Below are 21,902 nucleotides of genomic sequence, written 5' to 3' on the forward strand. Positions count from 1 at the left end.
ATGCAGGATAAAAAGTAACACGCTACTAGAATAAATAAGCTGAGGACATGAAAGGAGAATCTCAAATAGCCAATAAACATAGTAACCTCGTTATTAATTAAAGAAATGCAGACTTAAACTGATAGCAGATAGGTAAAGATGAAAAGAAATGACGCCAGGTAGTGACTGGTGAGCATGTGGAGGGCAGCAGGCAGTCTCATCCACTAGGATTAGTGCAACTATAAATTGCTGAGGATGTTCTTTCTGGAGGGGTAGTCGGGCAACATGTATCAAAATATGAGACATGTTGACTCTTGATTGAGCAGTTCCACTTTTAGTAATTTATCTTTAGGAACTAATTGGGCAAGTGTGCAAATATGCACGTACAAAGGAATTTATTGCAGCGTTGTTTGGCAGGGTAAGATGGAAACAGATTAAATGTCTGTCAATATGCGATTTGCTAAATTATAGTCAATACAGTGGCGATTTATGTGTTCCCATAAAAGGATCAAGGTGAACTGTATTTGACTATGAAAGATATTTATGATATATTACATGAAAAAGATATACCACATACAAGCAATTCTACAAGTTCTACCATTTTTTTCTATTTTTAAAATGTATTTTATTTTTTGCATAGATAACATATTCACTTGGTTCAAAAACCATAGCATTACAAAAAATACATATATTTAGGCTGGGAGCAGTGGTTCATGCCTGTAATCCCAGCACTTTGGGAGGCCGAGGCAGGTGGATCACGAGGTCAGGAGATTGAGACCGGTGAAACCCTGTCTCTACTAAAAATACAAAAAAAAATTAGCTGGGCATGATGGCGGGCGCCTGTATTCCCAGCTAGTCGGGAAGCTGAGGCAGGAGAATGGTATGAACCTGGGAGGCGGAGCTTGCAGTGAGCCAATATCTCACCATTGCACTCCAGTCTGGGGGACAAAGTAAGACTCTGTCTCAAAAAAAAAAAAAAAAGAAAGAAAGAAAGAAAAAATACATATATATTGAAAAGTCTCCCTGTGGTATTTAAATCTGACCTATTTAACACCGCTGCCTTCCCTAAGTAACAGCTGCACTCTTGGTTCTGGTTTTTCATACACCTTTCTAGAATTTGTTGATGCAGGTATTTCCCCTCACTCCCATTCACATTTACTTTAATTTTTTAATTTTTTTTTTCAAAGACTTTTTATAGAGAAGTTTGAGGTTCACGGGAAAATTTAGAGGAAGGTAGGTACAGACATATCTATATGCCCCCACCCACACACATGCATAGTCCTCCTTTTTTTTTTTTTTTTACTCAAAGGTATCACGGTAAATTCGTTATTCTGCATCTTGCTTTTTTTTCACTTACCAATGTACCTTGGAGATCTTTCCATATCATTAAAGCGTATGTATTCTTGCTTCTAGGTTCGTACTATGTAGATTGTATAGTTTAGCATAGTTTATTTAAACAGCCCCCTGTTGATGAATATTTGGCTTGTTTCTAATGTGAAAACAAAGCTTGTATCTGTGTTGTTTTGCAGGTGGTTGTTGTACTGGTATCCGTGGAATACATTTCTTAAAGTGGGTCAAAGAGTACATGTGTTTATAACTTTGATGGGTCTTGCCAGCTTACCCTCTGCAGGAGTTGTACCAATTTATTTTCCTGCCAGTTGGGTATCTAATGGTAAATGCCATTGCTTTTGAAGCTAAATTGGTATCAATTCAAACTAGATGGTTATAAATTTAGGATGCTAACTGTAATCCCCATGGTAACCACTAAAAAATTTACAGAAAGGGAAATGAAGAGGGAATCAAAATGGTACACTAAAAAAAAAAATCAATCACACATATACAAAAAAGGATTTTTGATGAACAGGATTCCTAATTTTAATATAGTAAATTTTACAGTTTTTTTTAGAGTTTGAAATTTAAGCCCTTTTTAGAGTTAGAACTTTTTGTGGTCTTAAGAAATTCTTTCTTATTCTGGGATTAAAATAATACCTTTTTAAAAAATATTTTAAGCTTTTGCTTTGACATTTAGATCTAAAACCCATCTTGAGTTGATTTTTGAGGATGGTGTTAGGAGGAAATCCAACTTCAGCTTTCCTTATAGATTGCTGTGGTTTTTCAGCTTCATTCATGCACTGATCTTTCCTTTTCTGTCTGCCTCCATATGTGTATGGGTCTATTTTAGGCTTTCTATTCTCTGTCATTAATTTGTGTATTTCTTGTCCCAATACCATTCTCTTAATCACAATCATGTCGTAATAACATGAATTACAAATATTTCTCAAATTCTGTATGTTCTCTTTCACTCTCTTAATAGTGTGCTTTGATGCATAAAAGTTTTCCATTTTAATTTTGATGAAGTCCAGTTTATCTGTGTTTTACTTTTGTTGCTTGTGCTTTTGGTGTCATATTTAAGAAACTATTGCCAAATCCCTGGTCATGAAGATTTATCTGTATGTTGTCTTCTGTAAGTTTTATAGTTTTAGCTCTTGCTCCTTGATCTATTTTGAGTTAATTCTTTTATATGGTTGTAGGTAAGGATCCACCTTAATTCTTGTATACATGGATATCCAGTTGTCTCAGTTACCAGTGTTTGAGAGACTGTTGTTTTCCTGTTGAATTGTCTTGGAACCCTTTTTGAAAATCAGTTTACTATATTTTTTGGGGTTATTTCTGGACTCTTGGCTGTATGTCCATCTTGATACAGACTCTTGATCTGTATGTCTGTCCCTATGCCAGTACCACACCATTTTGATTGCTGTAGCTTTGGTTTTATAGTAAGTTTTGAAATCAAGATGTATGAGTCTTCTTTGTTTTAATTTTTCAAAATCCTTTTGCCTATTTGGGATTTCTTACAATTCCAGCTGTATGTAAGGATCAGCCTTCCTATTTCTGTAAAACAGGCCACTGGGATTCTGATAGTTGTTTTTTTTTTTTTTTTAAGTCTAGTCAGGTGAACCAGTGGGAGTGGAGAAGGAACAAAATAATCTGTAATGGTTGTAATCTAGGAATTTTTTTTTGATGTACCATTTTGATTCCCTTCTCATTCCCTTTGGATTATATTTTTAGATGTTTTCTTAGTGATTATAATGATTACAATTAACATACCAAATTGATAACACTTTTGAATTGATATCAGCTTAGCTTCAACAGCACACAAACTCTTCTCCTGTACAGCTCAGTCCCATCCCTTTATGTTATTATCACAAATTACGTCTTTATACATTTTGTGCCTGTTAACACAGAGTTATAATTTTTTTAATGCATTCGTATTTTAAATTGTGTAGGAAATAAAAAGTGGAGTTAGACACCAATAATACAGTAATAATGGCTTTCGTATTTACCTACATGGTTACCTTTACTGGAGATCTTTATTTCTTCAGATGGCGTTGAGTTACTGTTCAGTGTCCTTTTATTTCAGCCTGGAGGACTCTCATTAGCTTTTGTTGTAGGGCAGGTATACTGGCAGCAAACTCCCTAAACATGTGTTTATCTCAGAATGTCTTAGTTTCTACTTCATTTTTAAAAGATAGTTTGGCCAGATATAGAATTCACAGGTATTTGCTTTCAGCACTTTCTCCGTGTCATCCCACTGCCTTCTAGCCTCCACAGATTCTTTTGAGTAACTGGTTGTTAATCTTATTGAGGATCCCTTGTACGTGATGAATTGCTTTTCTCTTGCTGCTTTCGGGATTCTGTGTCTTCGGTTTTCTACAGTTTGTGTCTCAGTATGGATCTCTTTGAGTTTATGTTACTTTTTTTTTTTAAGTCTCGCTTTGTCACCCAGGCTAGATTGCAGTGGTGCAATCATGGTTCACTGCAGCCTCAACTTCCTGGGCTCCAGCGATCCTCCCACCTCAACCTCCCAAGTAGCTGGGACTACAGGTGCATGCTACCACTCCTGACTAATTTATTTTTAATTTCTTGTAGAGGCAGCATCTCACTGTGTTGCCTAAACTGGTCTCAAACTTCTGGGCTCAAGCAGTCCTCCCATCTCAGCCTCCCAAAGTGTTGGGATTACAGGCATGAGCCACTGTGCCTGGCCAAGTTTATCTTACTTGGAGTTTTTTGAGTGTGTAGATTCATGCCCTCTGTTTCCTTTTCTTTCTCACTTCCTTCTGGGACTCTAATTGATAATATGTCTTGGTTTATTTGACAGTGTCCCACAAGTTCCTTGGGCTCTGTTCCTTTTTCTTCATCCTTTTTCCTTTCTGCTTTTCAGACTAGATAATTTCATTTGATCTATCTTTAAGTTCACTGATTCTGTCTGCTCAAATTTGTTGTTGAAACACTTAACTGTGCTTTTCAGGGCAAGCTTCTTCTAGAATTTCTAGAGAAATTCTTCTCTATTTGGGAGAAACTCATTCTCCTGGTTTCCTTTGGTTCTTTGTCCATCATTTCCTTTAGCTCTCTGAACATATTCACAACAGTTGATGTAAAGTCTTGTCTAGGCCGGGTGTGGTGGCTCACACCTGTAATTCCAGCACTTTGAGAGGCCAAGGTCAGGAGTTCGAGACCTGCCTGGCCACCATAGGGAAACCCCATCTCTACAAAAAAATACAAAAATTAGCCAAGTGTGGTAGCTTGTGCCTGTAGTCCCAGCTACTCAGGAGGCTGAGGTAGGAGAATCACTTGAACCCAAGAGGCAGAGGTTGCATTGCGAGATCGCACCATTGCACTCCAACCTGAGTGATAGAGTGAGACCTTGTCTCAAAGAAAAAAAATTAGGCCAGGTGTGATGGCTTATGCCTGTAATCTCAGCACTTTGAGAGGCTGAGGTGGGTGGATCACCTGAGGTCAGGAGTTCAAGACCAGCCTGCCCAACATGGGGAAACCCTGTCTCCACGAAAAATACAAAAAAAGTTAGCTGGGTGTGGTGGCGCTTGCCTGTAGTCCTAGCTACTCGGGAGGTTGAGGCAGGAGAATTGCTTGAGCCCGGCAGGCAGAGGTTGCAGTGAGCCAAGATTGCACCACTGCACTCTAGCCTGGGTGACAGAGCGAGACTCCATCTCAAAAAAAAAAAAAAAAAAAAAAAAAAGAAAGAAAAAGAATTAATTAAAAAAAATAAAGTCTTGGGCCGGGTGCGGTGGCTCATGCCTGTAATCCCAGCATTTTGGGAGGCTGAGGTAGGCGGATCACAAGGTTAGGAGATCGAGACCATCCTGGCTAACACGGTGAAACCTCGTCTCTACTAAAAATACAAAAAATTAGCTGGGTGTGGTGGTGGCACCTGTAGTCCCAGCTACTCGGGAGGCTGAGGAAGGAGAATGGTGTGAACCCAGGAGGCGGAGCTTGCAGTGAGCTGAGATGGTGCCAGTGCACTCCAGCCTGGGTGACAGAGAGAGACTACGTCTCAAAAATTAATAATAATAAAACAAAATAAAAAATAAAGCCTTGTCTAATAATTAGTCCAATGTCTGTTTTCTCAGCGACAGTTTCCGTTCATTCATTTTTACTTGTGAATGGGCCACATTTTTGTTTCTTTGTATGTTTCATAATTTCTTTGTTGGAAACTGGACGTTTTGAATAATATGATGTGCAAAAGAGAAGTAGAAGAAAGAAAACAAAAAATACTGTCTAGGTCTTTGCAGATTGGCTCTGCTAGGGCACTCCTTCAACACCTAGCCAGGCCATTTATAACCCTGCCTTAGCCTTCACTTCCTTCTTGTGTTGGGCCTGAAGACCAGCTCCAGCTGAAAGTCTGTGTTCTTCCTCAGCCTTTCTGAGCACGCATCCTGCCCTGAGCATACATGTGGCTATCTAGGTTCCCATCTACACAGGAGCTTTCCAAAGCCCCCTTTCTCCTCCAAAATCTCACTCCCCAGCCTTTCTGCCAAAACTTTCAGCATGTGTACTGTTGGCCTCAACTGTTATTTTTTGCCCTAGGTGGCAGTAGCTTGTTCTCATTTGCCTTTTGTTGTTTTCGAGGAATATGTGACCACTCCATCCTGATAGAATTGTGAGTTATGTGAAACAAAGAGAAGCCACTTGTGGCAGTTCCTCAGGGCAACTCCAGTTAGGTCAAGACAAACATAGTTCCTTGGGAATAAGGTCCACTGTGCTCCCTGTGGACCCTGGTACCCACCTGGGAACACAGGTCATCTTTAAGACTGTGGCTGCACTGGGGAGGGAGATTGGAGAAGTAGGGTAAGTTAAAGCTACAAAGATATTCTACCCTGTGTCAGTGGACTTTCTCCTGGCTCGCTTGGTTGCTGTAAACCTTTGACCATCTTCTAGAGTTTTTATAAGGTTGACACTGGCAGTTTAAAAAAAGTCTTTTAGTCTTTCTTGGAAGGGACAGCTGCCAGAGGAGACGTCTCTGCTCCACCATTTCCACTGCTGTCACTGTTTCCACTGCTGTCAGTTAATTCGATAGAGGTGCAGTTAAATGGTGCCGGAACACCTGGATATTCATTGGCAAACAAATGAACTTTGATCCATGCCTTGCACTATATGTAAAAATTAACTCAGAATGCATCACAAACCTAAATGTAGAACCTAAAATTATAAAACTTCTAGAATAAACTCTTTATAATCTTTAGTTAGACAAAGATTTATTAGATAGGACACCAAAAGCATTATTCACAAAAGGAAATAGTTATAAATTGGACCTTATCAAAATTAAAAGCTTTTTGGAAATTCAAATTAAAATTTAAAATTTAAAGTGTTTTGGAAAACAGTGTTAAGAGAATGAAAAGTCAAGCCATGGACTGGGAGAAAACATTTGCAAATTACATATTTGTTAAAGGGCTTGGTTTCAGAAGATAGAAAGAACTTTCAAAATTCAATAATAGGAAACAGCCCAATAAAAATGAGGCAAAGATTTGCATAGATATGTTACCTCAGAAGATATACAGATGGCAGAAAGGCAAATGAAAAGGGACTTGACATCATTAGGCATTAAGAAAATAAAAATGCACTTTGGGAGGTCGAGGCGGGCGGATCACAAGGTCAGGAGTTTGAGACCAGCCTGGTCAATATGGTGAAACCCTGTCTTTACTAAAAATACAAAAATTAGTTGGGCGTGGTAGCAGGCACCTGTAGTCCCAGCTACTCGGGAGGCTGAGGCAGGAGAATCGCTTGAACCTGGGAGGCGTAGGTTGCAGTGAGCTGAGATCATGCCACTGTACACCAGCCTGGGTGACAGAGCAAGACTCTGTCTCAAAAAAAAAAAAAAAAAAGAAAAATGAAAACTAAAGTAAGATTGCATACCCTTTAGAATGGCTAACATGAATAAGACTGACTACACCAAGTGATGGCAAAGAGATGAGGCAACTGGAACCCTCATGTGCTACTCATGTTTTAGGAAGCAGTTGGCAGCTTCTTGAAAAGTTAAAGAGACACCTCCCATATGATCTCACCATTCCACTCCTTCGTATTTATTCAAGAGAGATGAAAGCACTTGTCCCTACAAAGATTTGCATGCATGTATTTATAGCATCTTGATTTGTGATAGCCTCAACCTGTAAACGACATGAATGTCCATCCACTTGTGAATGAATAAACAAACTGTGGTATATTCATTCAGTGGAAAATTCTTCTGTGATAAAAGTAAGAATAAACTCCTGATACACTCCAGACCTTGACTGAATCTTAAAATAATTTATGTAAGCCATACCATCGAAAAAAGAGTACATACCATATGATTCTGGTTGCATAACATTTTAGAAAATGCAAATTATAGTGCAGAAAGCACGTGAATGGTTGTGTAGAGATGGGGACAGGTGGAAGGGATTACTGGGGGTATGAGAAGACTTGGGGGTAATGGAGATGTTCCGTATTTTATTTAGGTGATGGTTTCACAGGTGCATACAAATATTAAAGTGTATCAAAGTGTATACTTTAAATATGTGGACTTTATTGTATATTGATTATACTTCAGTAAAACTTTTTCAAAATTAAGGGGAGTAGTTTAAGAGGGCTAATCATATGTCTAGGTGAGCTGTTCAAGAGAGATGAAAATGAAGACTAAGTAAAGGCCATTGGCGTGGTGATTGGTGGTTACATGAGAGTAGTTGAATCGGAAAAAAACAATGCAAGGTATTAAAGAATTGGTAGGAAACTCATTAAAAAATATCGTCAGTTTTGAAGCCTAAAACTGTTTTGGCATGATTCGTTTGAAAGAGGTGTTGTATGTATTTATTCCTACCTTTATTTGCACAAGCCTTTATGTTAGTGTTTATATTTTATAGGTTATATATTTAATATTTAGATACTTATATTTCATTTTTAATGTTTTTTTCTCTACAGAGGGATTGAAGTCTCAAGTTGCCCGCCACAGTCTAAACTACATACAGGAAATTGGAAATGGCTGGTTTGGAAAGGTAAGATGCTCTCCACTTGTGTTTGTTTACCTCTGAATGATACTGTGTTCAATGCAGGGCTGATGAAGAATTGTGTTGTGCGGAGTTCCACATGCCCTGTTGGCCCTGCAGTATTAATTGAGTTTCCCCATTCCCCCTGTGGCAGTGTGGGGGCGTGAGCTTCAGCCTTGCTGTGTGTTGAGCCTTTTCCAGGAAGGGTGTCTCATGGCATACAGGCTGTTATAACAAAATATCATAAACTGGGTGGCTTATAAACAACAGAAATTTATTTCTCACAATCCTGGAGGCTGGGAAGTCCAAGATCGAGGTGCTGGCTGATTCAGGATCAGGTGAAGGTGGCACCTTCCTGCTGCGTCCTCATGTGGTTGAAGGAGCAGGGCAGCTCTCTGGAACCTCTTTTGGAAGGATGCGAATCCCGTTCCCTCCCAAAGGCCTTCCTCTTCTCCATCGCATTGGTCATTAGGTTTCAGTTTATGGATTTGGGCAGGACACAGGACACAAACATTTCGATCATAACAAAGGCCTTTAAAAAAAATGTATCAGAGACTTTTCTAATTGTTGACATAAGAAAGTAAGAAGGGAAAAGAGACCTGGAATCTTAGCAGCTTCAGCTTTGTATCCTCCTCAGGTTAGATTGTTTTTTAATCCCTTCCCCTTATAGCACTTAAGCCACTTTAGAACTGTAAATACAGCCTTACAATGAAGACCACCATGAACAACTAGCCTTCTCTCATAGCCTGTCAAGTGGCCTGTAGTAACAGTGCTTTGTTGATCTTTTTATCGTAGATGGCTCGGAAGGAGTAATCTCCTACAGCCATTTCCACAGTACTGCAGTCGTGTTCTGCAAGAGGTTCCTAATGGAGTAGGGATTACATCGTAAGCAGGGTGCTTATGACGAGAGGATGCACTTCCCAGTAGTCAGCCATCTGCTGCTGCTTCTCCTTCCTTTCAGCGTTGTCTGTGTCTTTCATGTCCTCCCAACTGTTTGAATTCTCTTCTGCACCATTCAGCAAAACCTGTTACGTAGCAGCCATTGTTATTGGTGCTAGGGGCATGATGTGGAAGAAGATGGGTCAAACCTTGACCTGTGTGGAGTCCTGTATGAGAGATCAAACAAAACCCTATCTTCACAAGGCTTAGATATCTAGTTGGGAGGGTCAAACAGCAAACAGTCAGTTGTGGGAGGTGGGCTCAGAGAGGTAGAGGGCAGGCAGGTGATCTGGGATATTGTGTGCCTAGAGACTGCCTTGCTCAGAGTGAAACGGGGAGATACTCTGGTGCTTAAGAGATCATGATGTAATTGAGCTACTTTTTTAAAAGGATCACTCTGGAAGTCATAGAGGGGGAAGGTGAAAGCAGGGAGGAGATGGGCTAGAAGGCTTCTGCAGGCATCCAGGGAGAGGCCCAGGCAGCTTGAACCTGGATGGTAGTGGTGGAGGCGGCAAGAAGTGATAGGACCCAAGACAGATGTTCAGACAAGAGCATGCAGGTGTAGACTTAGGGGGATGAGACATGGACTGTGGAGGAAGAGGCAGTCAGGTTGACTGCTGAGGGCCTGATGAACTGGAAGAATGGAGTTGCTGTCAACTGAAATGCAACAGACACTGCAGGAGAGGCAGGAGGAATTCGGGAGTTCACCTTTGCTATGTCAGGTGTGAGTTGGCTGTTAGACAACTCAGTGGGGGCACCAAGTAGCTGAACTGGAAATGCAGAGCAAGAGTTGAGGAGAGAGGGTCCTGGCTGGAGATGTAAATCTGAGTGATCTCATTTTATAGAGTGTATTCAAAGCTAGGAGACTAGGTGAAGTCATGGAGAATTTCAAAGTGGAAACCAGGGGGAGGCTCTGCAGCAAGGAGAGGCCGGTGCAGTCAGGGAGAAGCAGTGAGGAGGGAGAAGCCCAGGAGACAGGAGTCTTCTGAAAGTTCCAAGAAGATTAATTGTAGTAATGCTGCAGCTTACAAATGGAGTAAGATGAAGCCTGGGAGAATGAGGATTCAGCAGCTTGAGTTCCTTGGCGTCCTTGAAAGAAGCTGTTCAGGGGGAAATGGTGATGGCACATTCTTGTGTGGAATGGATTCAAGAGAGAAAGAGGAGACAGTGCATTTAGACAACTCTCTTGAGGAGTTTTACTCGTTAAGGAACAATAGGCCGGACACGATGGCTCATGCCTGTAATTCCAGTGCTTTGGGAGGCCCAGGTGGGGAGGATCACTTGAGGCGAGGAGTTTGAGACCAGCCTGGGCAACATAGCACAACCCCATCTCAAAAAAAAATTCGCTAAGGGGGGTGGCACACGCCTTTGGTCCCAGCTACACGGGAGGCTGAGGCAGGAGGATCACCTGGGCCCAGGAGTTCAAGGCTGCAGTGAGCCATATTTGCACCGTTGTGCTCCACACAGGGTGACAGAGCAAGACTCTCTCAAAAAAAAAAAAAAAAAAAAAAGAAGGTGATCTAGTTAATTATCAGAATTTCTTGTTCTCCATTTTTCTGTCCTTATATTTCTGATAAACACATTGAGTTCTGTTCATGTTCTTACTGTATTTTCAGGACATTAAAATTAATCTATTTTAAAAGAAGTATTTTTATTTTGATCATTCTCTTTTTTAAAAATAATTCTCTAGATTTAAATAAAAACCTTTATTTGCATTTTCATCTTAAATATTGCACTTTGGAATACCTTGGCATTGTCCTGTTCTATATTTACCATTTCCCTTGTAGCTAGTTCTTATGTGAGGCAGCACATTCTTATTTCGTGTTCTGTTGATTTCAGTGGGGTGTTTTGAATGGAGTTTTGGTAGGAGATCAAGGCCGGGTATCATTGGATGGAGTGCGATGGGTATTTAAGTTTCAGGGCAATGATTGATTGTTATTAGCTTTTGTCAGTTTACTTTCTCATATGTATAGCAGACTAAATAACAAAACTTATTGGAAGTGTTTTTGAGGAACATTTGAGTTATGTTGGAACGGAACCTATAAATTGCACTTCCATAAAGTCATAGTTAATTTCCTTGAAGTAGAATACATTTTTAAATAAATCAAACAAAATAAGTATAAATACATTTTAAAATAAATAGAAAAGAAATATATGTAAATATGTGAATATTGTAAATATCTGGTGAATAGTTTAAAATGGTCCTTTTACTGACGAAAAACATTTGAGTTTTGCAAGCTTTTGGTGAGTTAGTATGTAAAAGAATAGAAGGTCACCTTATTGCTTAACTCGTTCACCTGTATTCCATTTCCTTGGTAAATGCGACAGACTCCTTTATCATTTTGATGGAAATGAGACAAAAAACTGTTCTTTGATTTTAGGTTCTCTTGGGAGAGATTTACACGGGTACTAGCGTAGCAAGAGTCATCGTGAAGGAGTTAAAAGCAAGTGCCAGCCCAAAGGAACAAGATACTTTTTTGAAAAATGGAGAACCTTACTAGTAAGTAAACCTTGTCATGTGTTCTGTAAGGCTAGTCTGTGGTCTGTTGAAGGTCAGGTGTTTAAAACTACTGTGGGATTTCTGCCTGCAACATACATGATTAAGTAAGTTCCAAGGTCTCATAAGACCTAAAATGTCCAGGCATCATCTGAAAATCACTTAGCATTCAAAGAACCAAGAGAACCCAGCCTAAACCAGAAAAGACAACAGATTCCAACACAGATGACAGAGATGTTAGAATTACCCAACAAGAATTTTAAAGCACTCATCATAAAAATGCTTTGTGAGCAATTGCATCACATTTAAAACAAAAAAATACAGTCTCAGCAGAGAAATAGAAGACATAAAGAAGACCTAAATGGAAACCTCAGGACTGAGAAATACAGGAACTCATCATTTCAGTTACATCCCCAGGGACATGGGGAAATATAACAAAAGATCCAGCATTATTCATGCATAGATGTCTCAGAAGGAAAGGAGGTAGAGGATGGGGCTGAAAAAGGATTCAAAGCAATAGTGGCTAAAATTTTCTACATTTGGAAAAGAAAAAGCCTACAGATTTAAGAAATTGAGAAAATGCTAAACAGGATCAACCCAAGGAAATCCATGCCAAGACACATAGTCAAACTTCTGAAAATGAAAGACAGAAAATCCTAAAAGCAGGGAGACAGAAACAGCACTTTACCTGTAGAGGGAAGCAATGTGAAGGACAGCCGATTTCTCATCAGAAACCTGGAGGCCAGAAGGAATCGGCACGTTTTTCACCTTTCTAAAGAAAAGAACTCTGAAATTCTTTCTCCAGAGAAAATATCCTTCAGGAATGAAGGGAAATATCAAGACATTCTCAGATGAAAGAAAACTAAGAGAATTTATTACCAGCAAACCTGCCTTAAAAGAATAAATTTTCTAAACAGAAAAGAAATGATAAAAGGAGGTGTCTTGGAACATTAGAAAAGAAGAACAAAAATATGGCTAAACTTCCTTAAAAAAACTGATAAATTGTATCATCAAAATTAAAAACATTTGCATTGTGAAAGACCTTGGTAACAGTGAAAAGACAAGCCACAGACTGGGAGAAAATAGCTGGAAACCACATAGCTGACATAGGACTCATATCTAGAATTTATAAGAAACTCTCAAAACTCAAAAGAAAATAACGTAATTTAAAAATTGTCAGAAGACATTAAGAGACATTTCACCAAAGAGGAGATAGCACGGATAGCAAATAAGCAAAATAAGCACATGAAAAGACATTCAGTGTCAGGAGCCACTAAAGTAATGAATTAAGATCCCTTCATACCTATTAGAAAAGCTGTAATGGCCGGGCGCTGTGGCTCACGCCTGTAATCCCAGTACTTTGGGAGGCCGAGGCGGGTGGATCACGAGGTCAGGGGATCGAGACCATCCTGGCTAACACGGTGAAACCCTGTCTGTACTAAAAATACAAAGAATTAGCTGGGCGTGGTGGCGGGGGCCTGTAGTCCCAGCTGGTCGGGAGGCTGAGGCAGGAGAATGGCGTGAACCCGGGAGGCGAAGCTTGCAGTGAGGCGAAGCTTGCAGTGAGCCAAAGCTTGCAGCGAGCCGAGATCGTGCCATTGCACTCCAGCCTGGGCGACAGAGCGAGACTCTGTCTCAAAAAAAAAAAAAAAAAAAAAAAGCTGTAATGAAAAAATAGTGACAATACCAAATGCTGGCAAGGATGTGAAGAAATTAGATCCCTCATACATTGCTGGTGGAAATGTAAAATGATAGAGCCACTATAGAAAATAGCTTGGCAGTTTCTTAAAAAAACAAAACTTACGTTTAGTTATATATTAGCATTCTCCAGAGGAACAGAACCAATAGGATGTGTATGTACATGTATATCTAGAGAGAGACGTTTTAAAGGAATTGGCTCATGAAGTTATGGAGGCTGGAAAGTCTAGAGTCTGCAGGGTGGACCAGGAGGCTGGAGACCCAGGGAAGAGTCGATGTTGTAGTTCAAGGCTGAAGGCTGTCTGCTGGCAGAACTCCTCCTTCTGTGGGGGAGGTCAGTCTTTGTTCTGTTAGGGTCTTCAGCTGATAGATGAGGCCCACCATTGTTGCAGGATTTGCTTTACTCCAAGTCCACCGATTTAAATCGTCATCTGCCGGGCACAGTACCTCAGGTCTATAATCCTAGCCTTTTGAGAAGCTGAGGCTGGAGGATTGCTTGAGCCCAGGAGTTTGAGACCAGCCTGGGCAAAGTGGTGAGATCCTGTCTGTACAAAAAGTAAAAAAAAATTAGTTGGGCATGGTGGCACTACGCACCTGTAGTCTCAGCTTCTCAGGAGGCTGAGGCAGGAAGATCACATGAGCCCAGGTGTTCAAGCCTGCAGCGAGCCATGATGACACCACTGTACTCTAGCTTAGATGACAGAGTGAGACCCTGTCTCAGGTAGGTAGGTAGGTGAGTGGGTAGGTAGGTAGGTAGGTAGGTAGATAGATAGATAGATAGATAGATAGATAGATAGATAGATAGATAGATAGATAGATACAGAGAGACAATAATTTCATCAAAAAACACCCTCACAGAAACATAATAAGGATAATATTTGACCAAATACCTGGGCACTATGGCCCAGCCAAGGTGACACACAAAATTAACCGTCACGTCATACAACCCAGCAGTTGCATCCCTTGTCATTTATTCCAGAGCAGTGAAAACTTTTTTCCATACAAAAACCCTTGCATGATTGTTCATAGCAGCTTTACGTGTAATAGCCGACAATTGGAAAAACTAACATGTCCATCAGTAGGTGAGTGGTTCAGCAAAGCAGTACATTCCTGGAGCACTGCTCCCACATTAAAAAAAAAAAAAAAAGAACCGTTGACACATGGAACACCTTGGATGACCTCAGGGGGATTATGTTGAGTGAAGAAATCAATCTCAAAAGGTCACGTACTATACCAATTCCATTTACATAATATTCTTAGAATGAGAACATTCTAGAAACGGAGAACAGGTAGTGGTTGCCAGGGGTACAGATGGTTGGGGTGGGAAGATCTTTGTGGTGATGGGATAGTTCTGAGTCTCCATTGAGGTGGTGGTTACACACATCTGTGCACATGCAGACCTGGCATGGAGCCCTGCACACACTTTATCACAGTGGCAGTTCCCGGGTTTGGATGTTGTACTGTACGTCATTGTGTCAGATGTAACTAACAGGGGAAACTGGGTGAAGGGTATACCAGGCCTCTCTCTGCTGTCTTTGCAACTCCTGTAAATTCAAAATTGTATCAAAATAAAGGTGTTTTTTAAAACTATTTTGGCATACCTTTTATTTAACTATATTTTCTTTTGGACACAATATTTTCCAAAAGGAGTTTGCATATACTGTGGAAATTTATGGAAAAGAATGTATAAGCTAGATAGCCTGAAGGAGAAACTGAGTTATTTAGTATCTGGATTGAAATACATATTGAATTTGTTTTGTTGTTGTCGTTGTTTTGAAGCAGTGTCTTGTTTTGTCCCCCAGGCTGGAGTGCAGTGGTGTAGTCATGGCTCACTGCAGCGTCCACCTGCTGCGCTCACGCAATACTCCCGGCTCAGCTTGCTGAGGAGCTGGGACCACAGTTGCGCGTCCCCACACCCAATTAGTTTTTTTGTCTTTTGTACAGATAAGGCCTCCCTTTTTTGTCCTGGCTGAAATACTTTTTGAATTTGTATATACAGTTGGCCCTCTGTATCCATGGGTTCTGTATCCATGGATTCAACCAATGGTGGATGGAAAATATTTAAAAAAAAAATGGAAAGAAGTAACAATGCAATAGTAAAAAATACATAAATAAACAATACAGTATAACAGTTTTTTACATAGCGTTTACATTGTATTAGGTATTACAAGTAATCTAGAGACTATTTATATGGGCGGATGTGTGTAGGTTATGTGTAGATAATGACACCGTTTTATGTAAGAGACTTAAACATCTGCGGTTTGGATTTTGGTATCTTCAGGGATTCATGGAACCAGTCTCCCGCAGGTACTAAGGGATGACTATATAGTCTGCCCTCTTTTAAATGCTGCTTTAAAATATTATCTTTAAACTTAAATTACTAAAGATAAAAATTCTTGAGGCCAGGCATGGTGGCACGTGCCTGTAATGCCAGCTATTTGGCCAGCTAAGGTGGGAGGATCACTTGAGCCCAGGAGTTGGAGGCTGCAGTGAGCTATGATTGCACCACTGCACTCCAGCCGGGGTGACAGAATGAGACCCTGTCTCTTGAAAAAAAATTTTTAAAGTTTCTTATGTTAAGATTTCTTTTTTAATTTGTGAAAATATTCACTTGATTGGCTTTGAATTACTTGCTAGATAACTTAGTATACACCTTTTAAGTATAATCTTCGTGATCTTTTTAGCCTGTCATTTATGTAACTATATAAATTATGAAAAAATTTGGATTACTGTTTGAATAATTTTATTATTATGCTTTTGTTTGAATAATGTTATTATCATGCTTCCTGATGAACAATATTATGGCTTTTATTTTTCCCAGCATTCTTCAGCATCCAAATATTCTTCAGTGTGTTGGACAGTGTGTAGAAGCGATCCCCTACCTCCTGGTGTTTGAGTTCTGTGACTTGGTAAGTTTTTTGAAGGAATTCAAGTTTGAGCATTCCAAAGGTTGTACTCAAGTGTTTTTGACAGATGGACATGCTGGATGAGGGGTTGCTTTCATGTCTGTCCCCCACTTGAAGAACTTTATGATGAGTAACTTTTATTACCTTTGGTGATAGTGATAGTGTTGACTGACACTTACATAGTGGTTGGTTACACGGCAGTCCCTGTGCTAAGCTATTTAGTTGCCTTACCATACTTAATGATAACAAACTCCAGAGTTAGGTACCAATATTTGTCCATACTTTCCATTTGATGGCCATGGTGTGGATCAAGTGTATAGCAGAGCCGGAGCCAGAGCTTGGATCTAGATGTGCCCTCCTAAGAGCTTGAACCGGGCTTGAAACATCTTGAAACACTTTAACCCCCTGAGAGAGCCCAAGAATCACTTTACCTAGAGTACTCCTCATCTGTCAGCATCTGAAAATAGCAAACGTATGTGACATTTATATGTTTAAAGAGTTAGATTTCGGCCGGGCGCGGTGGCTCACGCTTGTAATCCCAGCACTTTGGGAGGCCGAGGCGGGCGGATCACGAGGTCAGGAGATCGAGACCACGGTGAAACCCCGTCTCTACTAAAAATACAAAAAAAATTAGCCGGGCGTGGTGGCGGGCGCCTGTAGTCCCAGCTACTCGGAGAGGCTGAGACAGGAGAATGGCGTGAACCCGGGAGGCGGAGCTTGCAGTGAGCTGAGATCGTGCCACTGCACTCCAGCCTGGGCAACAGAGCAAGACTCTGTCTCAAAAAAAAAAAAAAAAAGAGTTAGATTTATTTTCTTAAAAACCTTATTTCTTAGCATGATAATACTATTTATTGGACAGTTGGAAAGATTGTTCTTTGTGCAGTTTCATGAATAATTTCAATAGTAATTTCTATGTGAAATTTCCTCTAAACATCTTTTCCCGCATGCAGAATATTTCATCTTTTTTAAAAGCCCATTTTTAGCATGTAATTGTTATCTTCCAAAAACAGTGGTGAGCTGTTAATTGGATGAGTCAGGTTTTACTTGATTTCTTTGCATCATCTCAGTTTTTGGAACATTGAAACTTCCGTGGCTGTGCATAGAAAAATAGGAGTACCCCAAAACAAATTCCCAGTTAATTCAAATAACATTTTCATCTGTTTAAATAAAGAACAGTAAGCATCGTGATTTTTTGTTTTAATTCCTAAGTGTGATTCGAATATTTCTCTCATTGGCAGAGGTGGTTGATTAATAAACTTGATAACATTAGCTTTCGTTGGATTATGTAATAGTTACTCTCAAATATCTGTGGCTCATTGCAACCAGGTGGTTCTCGCTCATCTTAGGTGTTGGCTTTGAGTCAGCTGTGGCTCTCTTCTGGGCTGTGTTCATCTTCACTCTAGGATCAGTGTTTTTTCATGCCTGTAGATGCTGGAAAAGAAAAAAAGAAAAAGCGTATTCTGATGTCGTTCCTTAAAGCATTCTTCATGGGTCCTCTGGGTCAAGTTTGTGAGGTTGTTTAAATCTCTCATATCTTCTGATTTGAGGGAAGGAGTGTGGAGGGGGTTTGAGTCAGTTTTCTATTGGTTACTGAAAGAGGCTCTGGTTATAGATTTTCCTTATAAGTCTGGTTGTTTTTACATTTTGATGCCCTGTTATGTAGGCATGAACATTTAAGGTTGGTATAATTTCCTATAATTTGAACCTTCTATCATTGTGAAGGGGCTCTCTTTAAGGTTAAAAGCATTAATAAAGATAAAGTCGGGTTTTATCGATACTAATATAGTTAGACCAACTTTCTTTTGGTTAGAATTTGCCTGTCAAATTATATTTCTGTCAATCCTTTTCTTCTCTGGTTTACACCTCTTGTAAATAGTTTGTTGTTAAAAAATTTTTAAATCTTGCAGTCGTGGTCACTTAAAATGGAATATGTAGTTCATTTACGTTTCTTGTAATTAGTGAGATATTTGTAATCTTATCTACCTATTTGGTATTCTTTTTTGTACCTGTTACAATTTTTCTTTTTTGCTTTTTTTCTGTTCTTTGGGATTCTCAATTTTTTTTGTTTGTTTCAATTTTCCCCATCTACAAGTCTGGACTTGAGATATTTGTTTCTTAATTTTTTTGTGTGGTCGCACTAGAAATTACAGCATGCACATTTTTTAACGTAACAAAGTCTAAAATTAACATTTTAATCCTGCCCCAAAGGAGTTGGAACCTCCTAGAGCTCTCTCTCCATGTAAGGAAAACTGGAATTAAACCTACTTTTCTGGGTGGGCCACCTCATATTCTCTGCCATTGTGGGGGATGCTTATTCATTGGACACTTAACTGAAGTAAGGCAGCATGCTGCACCTGGAGATACCGAGACTCAGTGTGCTCGTTGTCCTCCAGGTCGCCCAGTGAGAGGTGACACATGATCAATTATTTAGTAGAGGCATGAGAACTAAGAGGAAGGAGTTCTTGCTGGGATTTCTCAGGGTGTTATTGCATATTATTATATAATTGGTTTTGATCTCCATATCATCAGTTATAAAATGTATGATCCTAGGTTATTGTGATATAAAAATAACTTCCTTTTAGTCTAGCTCTGTGTGACCCATGGAAGGTGATTTTGGCACTGACACAGCATCAACAAAAAAAAGTTAGGACACAGAAATGCGCCCATAGGTCACAAGGCAAGTCTGCTTGTCAGAGGTCCACTATTCTGAGCTGTTTCATGTTGCCTTTTTTGGTCCCTAAGCTCCTTATATTAATTATAAATAACAGCTGAGACATAGTCTTTGTGAGTGACCATCACAGAAATAGAGCCGGAGTCAGCATCTATTTGACAATTACCCGTTTCCCAGCTGATGGAGGTGGCTTGGAAAACTATCTCATATATTTTAGCATTTTCCAGTTCTTCTTTGCCCTTCTGCATCCGTTCCTGAAAGTTCCAGTAGACAATGTTAGTTTTTTCATACAATGATCAAAGACCTTGGCCACTCCGCTTCATGTTTTCTTCTGAATGGGTTCAGAAGATGGGCTTTGTTTTAATGCTATTTTAATTTATTTTTTATAGCAGCTATCCTTTTTGGGACTAGTAATTTAACCTGTTTTATAAAGAAACACAAAAACATAGCGAAATAACTCCTTTATGTTACCATAAATGACCCAGTATTGATCTAGAGTATTATTTGTATCTTTATCATTGTATAGACATCATTTTTATGAAAATATAAGAAATACATCTGTTCTTTAACTCAGCATCCTTATAATTTTTTCCCCAACAATTTTAGAGCTCAGACTTAAATACATGTTATCCAAATATTTAGACTGAGTATTCAAAGCATATTAACTTACCTAAATTTGATTGGCTCTTATACTTTGGGGCGAATATTATGCATACAGCCTTCTAGAATGAGCAGATGTGACTTCATGAAACACATTTTATGTGACCCTCCTAAGTCACTTGGGGACGGTCACTCCTGAACATCCCGAGGAGCTCTGGTCCCCACCAAAAGCTTCCACTGGCAGTGCAGAGCTAATAGCTGTGTTTAATTTAAGCGTCCTACCTAATGGTACATTGATCAATAAAATTTTTTAAACAATCATTGTTCCTCAAATAATTAAAAATACAATTACCATATGATCCAGCTAGTTCTACTTCTGGGGATATATACAAAAGAAGTGAAAGCAGGCCCTCAGGCAGATATTTGCACACGTTATTCACAATAATGGATTATTATTGAAACCACTATTCACAGTAGCTGGGAGGTGGAAGTGGCCAGGTGTCCATCAATGGGTGAAAGGATAAACCAATCTGCTCTCTCTGTGCAATGGAGGATTGTTAAAAGGAAGGAAATTCCAACACAGGCTACAGCATGAATGAACCTTGAGGCCATTATGGGAAGTGAAACAAGCCAGTCACAAAAAGACAAGTTCTGGGTAATTCTACTTACAGGAGGACCTAGAGTAGTCAGATTCCTAGAGACAGAAAGTAGAAAGGTGGGTGCCGGGGCAGGCTGGGGCTGGGAAATGGGGAGTTGTTTAATGGATGCAAAGCTTCAGTTTTGTGAGTTGAACAAGTTCTGGAGGGGGCTGGCAGCAATGGTTGTGCAGCAAGGAGAATATACTTAACTCTGGAATTGTAAACTTAGACATGGTTACAATGCCAAATGGTATTTTATGCATTTTTTTTTTTTTTACCCCAGTAGAAAAAAAAATGGATAATTACCTCCCACAATTTAAGGTGCCGTGTCAGGTGCTACCAATGTTAGGGGGCTAGGATGCCCTTTGGAAATATTTGGTTATCACTTGGCGTGGCCAGTCTTGTGTCAGAGTCAAGGTCATAAACACAGGGTGCCACCAGCTTGTCCAGCAGTGAGAGGTCACATTGTTTCCTTGGGCAATTTCATACATATCACTTCTGGGCCCTCGTAAACTTGAAAAGGAACAGGTTTTCCAGCGGCAAGGACTAGGGGCCTGACAGGGTTCTTGGCACTGAAGTCCAGCTTCTCCAGGCTCCCACTGTGTGGCAAGAGCGGTCAGGTAGCACCAGCCCAGGGAGCCAGAAAGGGCATCCACTTGAAGGGACCGAGGGTTGTCCATGGGACACACCAAAGTGTCACTTTGACACTGAGCCCAGCTCCCAGCCTGGATGACCCAAAACCTGCCCAGAAACAGGCCTTTCTGATCAGAGGGGCATAACCCAAGGCAGGACCTGCCCCCTGGCCGCAGTCCAAAGGGCACAGAGGGCAGCGGTCCGGGCTCTGTAAAAAGCCGCTGTGGCCACGGTGAAGGACCGGCTATCACTGCCTGTCTTAGCAGGTCAAGAGCGATTGAATGAACAGTGGCCTTTTCAGCCGTCATCCTGCATTCATCGTGCCCAATGATAACATCTCCCAAGTAGAAAGGAGAAAATATTTTTGCACTTACTTAATTCCTTGTAAGATGGAATTAACCAGCCTGTTTTAAAAGGCACTTAATCATGGAATTTTTATGAAAGTAAATGAAAACTCTTCTGAGTGCATTTGGTAGCTGGCCTGCAGCCACAGATTTGCAATGCTGACGGTGACAATGTTTATGAGAGGAGCCGAGAGATGACTGGAGGGTGTTTTATAGAACTTGTTGCCATGGCAGGTACACACCACTCTCACGTGAATATCAAGGCAAGGAGACTTTTGATTAAGGATCACTCACTCAACAAAAATGGATTGAGCAAATTCGAAGTGCCGGGAGCTGCCTGGTGCTTTAAGGAACACGGAAGTGAATAAGCCCCGCCCCTGACTTGCCTGCTCGGATGTTCATTCTGCCACTCACTGGTTTATCACCTTGGAAAATCCCTTAACCTCTTCTGTAAAATGGCAGTAATACTGTCTCCCCTTTGAACTGCCCTGACCATTAAGTAAGATGATGGATGAGATTACCGAGCACAAGGAAAATGCTCAGTAAGTCGTGGCCATTTTTAGTTACTAAAATTGATTGATTCTAATTATTAAATAAAAGCTTGGGTAGTGTGTATAGAAGTACGGGAGTCCCAACCAGGATCACTGGGGAAGGCTTTGTAAAGTAACTGTGGAGACAGGGGACG

General features: G+C 40.2%; 1 protein-coding gene across 2 annotated transcripts in view; it reads left to right on the forward strand.

The window, feature by feature from the left end:
• The window catches only part of LMTK2 (lemur tyrosine kinase 2), a 100,816-nt gene that overhangs the window by 36,956 nt on the left and 41,958 nt on the right, over positions 1-21,902 (forward strand). For both annotated transcript variants that reach the window (XM_032755894.2, XM_058442836.1), the window contains exons 4-6: positions 8,227-8,300; positions 11,612-11,730; positions 16,247-16,334. In XM_032755894.2, the coding sequence (XP_032611785.1) occupies positions 8,227-8,300; positions 11,612-11,730; positions 16,247-16,334 (281 nt within the window). The remainder of the gene's footprint in view (positions 1-8,226; positions 8,301-11,611; positions 11,731-16,246; positions 16,335-21,902) is intronic.

The sequence above is a fragment of the Hylobates moloch genome, unplaced genomic scaffold (assembly GCF_009828535.3).
Source record: "Hylobates moloch isolate HMO894 unplaced genomic scaffold, HMol_V3 SCAFFOLD_1, whole genome shotgun sequence".
NCBI classification, from domain to species: Eukaryota; Metazoa; Chordata; class Mammalia; order Primates; family Hylobatidae; genus Hylobates; species Hylobates moloch.